This window comes from Drosophila mauritiana, chromosome 3R (assembly GCF_004382145.1).
Source record: "Drosophila mauritiana strain mau12 chromosome 3R, ASM438214v1, whole genome shotgun sequence".
NCBI lineage: Eukaryota > Metazoa > Arthropoda > Insecta > Diptera > Drosophilidae > Drosophila > Drosophila mauritiana.
Window position 1 is genome coordinate 20734934 of NC_046670.1, and position 7458 is coordinate 20742391.

A 7458-nucleotide genomic window follows, 5' to 3' on the forward strand; every position below is an offset into this window, starting at 1 on the left:
TTCCCATTCAGCGATCGTTGTTAAAAACATGTTTTTTTTTCACTTTCTTATACTACAAGTTTATGAAATTTATGAAAATCAATTATACAAATCAACAAAAACTATTATTCTTCTGGTCTTTTCTGACGAAACGTTTTTTAAATATTAAGCAATCATACATAAATGCTGCCGTACTCAAACCTATCCTACAGCTGACTTTTTTCTTTTGCGAGGGGGATGCTAATCAATTGAGTATAACTAAGTTAAATTGACCCTAGACTAAACATTGTATCTTCAAGCTTTGTGTGTTACGGCACCTATATCTCCATCATGGTGGTTTGCTGCCGCTCGCTAAATGTTGGCTGGCTTTGAATTTTGTCCAGTAGCTCCTCCAGCCAGATGCGCAGCTCCTTTGAGGCGAACTCCTGCGGCAGTGGCAGCCGCTCTAGGGCCACCCTAAGCACTGTGGAAGACTCCATCTCGGGACAGACAATGCACATGCCGTGCACCAAGCAGCTGAGGCTCTGCGAGATTTCACTCTGGCACAGGCGGTGCTTGGAGGTGGGGCACGGGAGCAGACTGATGCGGGAACAGAGTTCGCTTAATTGTGGTTTTAAGTTCTCCCAGCGCGCATTGATGTCAGCGATGTTGGTCACACTGCGGATCTGCTTGAACTTGGCATTGATGTCGATAAAGTCCAAGAAGATCTGGCCCTGGTTGGCCCAGTTGGGCACTCGGATGCTGCTGCCCTCTGTATCCTCGAATTGAATGAGCAGGCTATGCAGGTATTTCATTTTACCTGCAAGTTTGCAATGATAATTATTAGTATACCGCCGAAATCATGTTTCTCATAAGGAACCAACCGTTTATGATGGCATCAGGAGCAATGTGTTGGAAGATGACATCGTGCGCCGTAGCAAAATGTTTAGCCTTTAGCAGATATTTGGCTTGAAGGTGATGCTTTCCTAACGCTCCCGCCTTTACCGCCTTCGCATAGTCCACCCACGACATCGGAATACCAAGCTCTTCGACGATAAAGCGCTCTTCCGCATATAGAACCACCTTGGCGGAAACGCTGACATTCCTCTGTAGCATTTGCTGAACTGCGCGTTCCCTCTGGGTCTGCTGCTTAATATGCAAAAGAACGAAGATACCCCACTGCCAGAGGCCTTCGTTCTCCAACTGGCTAGCGAAATCCACCGAAAGACGAGCCTCCGTTAAGGGCGAACAGTGGCGGTAGCCAAGAGCTCGCAGCGTTTGCAAGAGCAGCCAGCTAAAATGATTTCATATAAATAATTTTGCACCGTACCTAAAAATTCTTTAAGCTCACCTCAAACGGAAGTCCATGACATCGGCGGTATGCGTTATAGGATCGAGTGTTTCTTCCAGGGAATGCATCCGCTTAGAGTGTAACTGGAGCAAGTGGTAGCGCAAATCGTAGACGGGTTTCTTGGTGTCACTAGGTGCGTTCTTGTAGCTGGGCTTTGGGGGCTCCGCATAGCACTCTTCCGCTTGGAAGGCGTCGTTATAAGCATTGAGTGCATCGGTGATGGTCGAGGTTGGGGCTGTGAAATACCACAGCTGCAGGGCCAGTACTGTCAGCCAGTTTTTATTCTCGAGTAAGTTGATGGCCCCATGTGAAGACTGCATCATGGGCGCTCCGGCGGCCAGCATGTACATCTTGAGGCGCTCCAGATCGATGTACTTATCCGACTTGCTCTGCTGCCAGGCAAAGAGCTGCTCCTCCATTAATAGCCGGAAGACAGCTCCGGAACTTAATTGGGACAGCACCAAAGCCAGATTAGCATCATCGTAGCTGAAGGCCAACTCACAAGCCTCATTTACGCGGTGGCAGCTAAGTAAGTCCAACATGTGTTCCAGGTAGCTGTGGGTGCTCACTTTTTTCGAGAGTAGATCCTTGCCCAACAGCGTGTTCTCAAGCCACTCAGATAGCAGATTGCGCCGACACATGACCATGTAATGAGAGTTGTTTTCCAGGTCCACCAGCTCATCGTGATCGCCCCATAGTGCGAACAAAAGCGACCACACTGACACGGCATAGTCCTCTTTTAAGCCAGCATTTCTCTGCTTAAGAGACTCGGAGAAGTGCTTGGAAACTAGTTTCGTACCGCTATCGGGATGTATACACGGGCACTCACTACCCTCCACATTAACTGAGAGGCAGTCGTTAAGCTGAACCTCAAGATGGGGGACGATACTTTCTCGAAAACCCTCGTTGCCTTTGACCATGTTAAACTCCACCAACTGCATTACGCTGGGCGACAAATCGGTGGCTAAGCGGGGCGCAAATACCATGGAGGCGGGCAGGGATGGTCCAGTAACTAAAGCAAGGGAAACTATTATAATTTGACTGCTAAGAGCTTGTTTCAGATATTCTTACATTCTTTTAGGTTTTGCATGTTATTATAGGTGCTGGGCAGTACCAATGAGTTTTGTGGGCCAAAACTGAGCTTAAAGCTGCGTCCTTTATAGAATCCCAAATCGGCGATCCAATTATCGCGCATCTCATAAGCAATGGACCTGGGTAGGGGAACCGTGGTGGCATGCACCTTAACCGGAGCCACTTTGGGATTACAGACAAACTTGAAGGCTTTAGTGACAGGCATTTCAAACTTCTTTTCTTTTACAGCTGCAACAATGCTTCCAGTTGCCATCGACGATGTCTGAAATTGATCAGGATGTTTATTGGGCTTCAAAGTAAAAGGTTACGTCGATATACCTCCTCGTACTGTGCATCACACATCAGGCTGGCCTCAGAGACGGAGGAAGAAATCGGGAGAGCGGGCGATGGGTGTTCAAAATCGTACTGACTGGTGGAGCTCTCGGAGGCACCATCTTTCCAAACATTAGGTGCCACGTTGAAAAGCTTGCGATGACGAAGAAGACGCCCCGTAGTCTCTGTAGAAATTCATGAGTAATTTTCAAATGTATAGTGGTCGTGGGATGATAAGCAGTGAATTGTTCTTAATGAAATTGATAATGAAATGTTGTCAAATTAGGCAAAATGAATTGGATTTACTAACACACTTGAAAGCTTTATTAACTTTATAATTTGTGCTACCTTTTTAAACAACATATCTTTAAATTGTATATATTTAATACTTTTTAGAGTTTAACATTTATAAGAAAGTATTTGCAACGATCAAAAATCATTAAATATCGTTGATAATTAACAATACATATTTGCTCAAAACTAACGATTAACATTTAATCATCTACAAATCTTTTACTGTAAGTAATTTGAAAGACCATCAAGAGATTATCCACCTACCCATGGGCTCGTCCTCGGCAGCATTGTCCTCCACAAAGAAGGATGACTTCATTAGCTGCATTTTGTGCGCCTCGTTGCCTACCATCTCCTGAGCCAAAACAGCTGTGGGACTGGTAATCGTTGGACGATGACGCGGAGGATCGAACATGGAGAAATCGGAGTTGCCACCAGCTTGGAAAAATTCTGCGAATTCAAATTAAGCAAATTACAATTAATGAAACTAAACCTATTAAAATGGACTTGGGACGTACGTGTTTTGTCCATTAAAAGGAACTCGGCGGTATCATCCATAGGCCTGAATCCGCTGGCAACACCTGCGACCAAGGCCTTTGGGTCCAAGTTACGGGCTGCGTCTTCTGAAATCTTCTGCGCTTGGCGCAGCGAATTGAGCGTCATCTTTTCTGCGTTTGCCCGCTGCTGAGCCTCAAGCGTTGCAATTTTGGCTTTTTTTGGGTCGGTGGGCAACTCGTCCTCCTCGTCGCTGTCTCCCAGGCCATATTTAGAGAAGTGCTTGACGCGGAAGACCCAACTACCCGTTTCCGGGCGATATTCTATAAAGCGCGTATCGTTTTTATCGCACACCCGGCGCAACTTGCCCTCCCAGTCCATCTCAAGCAAGCGTTGTGGCTCCTTGATGGCTTCGTGCTTGGTCTTGTCCAACGGCCATACTTGGTCCAAAGTGACCTGGGCGTCGCGGTTTAGGCCTTGACCAATGGGCGGCTTCTTTTCGTCGTCGGGATAAATGATGATCTCCTTGTTGCGAAAGTGGACTGTGATACAAATTGTTTTGCATTAAATAAACGTATAAAATAAACCCAAGCGGTTATAAAAAATGCACAAGACTCTTACCAATCTCATCGAGGTTCAGGCCAGCCACATCCATTTCCTTGCCGAAGAACACATTGCCGTATCCTTCCCGACCCACCGTAAAGTTCGGAACCACACAGGATCCGTCCTCGGCCAGATAGGAGCGCAGGTCGTCCAGCGATGGAATTGTATAGTAACCCACACGTCGCAGCACAATGCCTGTGGGGTGGGACTCGTTGTCTGCTGCCTCTGCAGCACTTGCCTCAATGGCAAGGCGGGATCGGTTTGCTGCAGAGTCCTCTGCCTCATTAGATCTGCTCGAAAGCACGCTCTCATTGGCCTGCTCCGAAGTGAAGGTTTCGCGACGTGCAATGGTGCTGGATTGATCCTCAAACGGATTCTCTGGGATGGTCGACACCGAGAGGCGAACGGTGGAGGATGGTCGGTATGTATCCAAAGGTTTACGTGGGACAAGCTCATTGAGGGTGCTGTTATGGGGCGATCCCTGATCCATTCCAGTCTGAATGTTGTGCTGGCGTACCTTCTCGAGGTTGTTAGGATGCAGCCATGACTCACGGCGGCCGTTATCCTGACTTTCCCGTCCATTCGTTGCTCCAGGCGAGTTTCCAGCTGGTGGTAGAGGCTCACTTGGAATGGCTCCGCTAAACGACTCGCGTTCTTTATTGGGAGTTGCGCCTTTGGGGCGAGATTGAGGCGTGTTGGGAGCACTGCCAATAGAGCTAGAAGGATTTCCACCCTCAACACTTTTTACTTTGGGTTTAATAATTAATCGTTTAGCACTGGGCTTGAGATTGAAGCCCTCTACAGAAGCATCAAACTCCTCGAGACCATCAAACAGCGATTTTCTATTAAGTGTGCTGCCCAGCGCCTTTGCCTTCATAGGAGCAGGATTGGTGCTGGTACTTATCTTGTATTGGTTGCTGGTCAGGTCCAGAACTGCTTGTTGGGCAGCAGGATTTGTAGCTCTTGTTGCATCTGCCTCACTGCTTTGCTTTAGATCCTTGAAAATCGGAGAGTCTCCGTAGGGTGAAGTTACCCTAGCTAGTATCTGCTGATGAATGGGCTGGTGCGAAGGTGTCATGATTCCCAGTGTGGGCTGAGCTCCCATAATACCACCAGTTAACGAGTTGTTTGTACTCATACCGAAGCCTCCTCCGCCCAAGGAACCACCGACACTTCCGAAACTGGTAGTTCCTCCTCCAAACAGTCCGCCCGTTGGGGCAGCTCCTGTGCCACCCAAGGTCGTAGTACCTCCACCAAAAAGACCGCCTCCCGGCTTGGCTGTATTTCCGAACAGTGATCCGCCCGTGTTGCCTGCGTTGAAATTAAGTGGTGCTGCGCTGGTGGCTCCAAAACCTCCAAATCCGGACGTTGCTGGCTTGTTCAATCCCGAGTTAAATAGCCCTCCTCCCGTTGCTGCTGTACTGGTGTTCAGGCCAAAGTTTGAAAACGGAGTGCTGGCCGTGGAGGTTGCGCCGAAAGTTGGAGCAGCGAAGCTGGTGGCGGGCTTGTTTCCGAAAAGGCCTCCGCCGGCGGTGCTTGTTGCTGGAGCTCCAAATCCAAAACCTGTCGTGGCTGCTGATGCAGCCGTTCCCAAGCCAAAGGCAGATTTATTTGGATCGGCGGCTGGTGTGGCACCAAAAAGGGTCGACTGTTGCGTTGCTCCGGCTGTGGTTCCAAAGCCTCCGAATCCGGTGTTAGTCTGTCCGAAAGCAGGAGCCGCACTGGTAGCAGGTGCCTGACCAAATAGGCTTCCTCCCTGTCCAAAAGCAGGCTTCGCCCCAAATGGATTTGAGGCGTCAGCTGCGGGAGCGGCAAATGGCGTGGTGGTGGTGGCTCCAAAGGGCTTCTGCAGGAAGTTGTTTTGCTGGGTCGCTGCTCCGAACGCATTGTTAGTCGCTGGTTGTTGGCCAAAAGCGGTGGAGCCAAACATGCTCTTATTCTCAGTCACCGTTTGGCCAAACAGGCCTGTGCTTGGTTGGGCAGTGCTTCCAAACAAGCCACCACTTGCAGGCTGAGCGGGCTGAGTAACCTGAGCTCCAAATCCAAAAGCTCCCGGAGCACTGCCAGCCTGTGGACCCTTGCGCCCGCACATATAGTCTTCCAGGCGGAGCTCCTCCAGAGATTTGCCCTCGAACTCCTTCATAGCCGTGATGCAGTGCTGCTTAGTGTTCACACTATTGGCCTGACCGCTTTTCATCAGGGTATCTGTACCAATGGTTGGCTGGTACTTGGCCACGGCTGTGCCCGTATTGACTCCGGAAGCTCCCACGGCGGTGGCCTGAGGTTGGGCAAAGGCAGAGGCGGTGCCACTGCCAAAAACATTGGTGGTTGTAGGCGCCGACGTCCCAAAGCCTCCGAATCCTGTTGTACTGGTGGCGGCAGCCGGTTGGCCAAACAAAGAGCCCGTGGGCTGGGCCGCAGCTGTTTGTCCAAAGGCCGTCATCGTCGGCTTGGCGGCTCCAAAGGCGGGTAGTGTCGATTGTCCAAAAAGGGAGGTGGTCGACGCCGTCTGGGTGGATCCAAATATATTCGAGGTCTGTTGCGGCTGCGAGAAGGCTGCAAAGAAGAAATTACTTCATTGGTAACATGATACCACTTTAAATGATTGTGTCTAACCTCCAAAGGCCGTGGGCTGAGCTGTGGCAGTGCTTCCAAAGCCCGTGGACGTGTTTGCCCCGAATAAGCCTCCGGCGGGCTGAGCTGGTGTGGCTGCCGCACCGAACAGTGACTGCTGCGCGGGTTGGGCGGCAAAGGTGGAGGTGTTTCCAAAGGCCGGTGCGGCGGGCTTGCCAAATGCCGATTGTCCAAACGGAGTTGTTGTCGTGGTGCCGCTGAATCCACCAAAGCTGGTGGCCGCCGGAGTGGCTCCGAAGCTGGGCTTCGCGCCGCCAAACATGTTGCTCACTGCTCCTGCTCAGATAACAAACATATACTAGGTAGATCCCCTGCTTTGTCCTTCGCCGGAATGCCAACTATCGCGATGAGCAATGCTTCGATTACACCACGTTGGGCAAGCTGGGGCGGCTGCGCCGGATGCGAAGGTTGTGGGACCGGACAGGCTCAGTTTAAAACAAATAAACACTCGCGAATTTGTCAAGCCAGCAGGAGTCGAGCGAGTCTGACGCAAAAAGTGGACAGAAATGGCGCGCCGATTTTTTCACGATGTTGAAGAAAATGCAGCCAGAAGTGTGACCAGAGTGTGAAATCGCATGCATAAGATACACTGTAAAAAAGGAGGATACAACTAACAGGCGCATAACTTTTTCCCTCGTCGAGGAAATTAACTAACTAATAAAATGTTTGCCTAGTGCTTCCGAAGCAATTTTACTATAAATGTGTAAAAAATGTATTTTATA

General features: G+C 49.7%; 1 protein-coding gene across 1 annotated transcript; it reads right to left on the reverse strand.

Moving 5' to 3' along the window:
- Nucleotides 1-13: 13 nt before the first annotated feature.
- On the reverse strand, nt 14-6998 carry LOC117142276 (nuclear pore complex protein Nup98-Nup96). The gene is made up of 9 exons (XM_033306156.1): nt 6719-6998; nt 4121-6658; nt 3523-4041; nt 3272-3454; nt 2720-2898; nt 2381-2663; nt 1310-2321; nt 843-1252; nt 14-778 (listed from the first exon to the last, which is right to left on the reverse strand). The coding sequence occupies exons 1-9, from the start codon at nt 6996-6998 to the stop codon at nt 297-299; spliced, it is 5886 nt and encodes a 1961-aa protein (XP_033162047.1). The 3' UTR covers nt 14-296.
- Nucleotides 6999-7458: the final 460 nt, after the last annotated feature.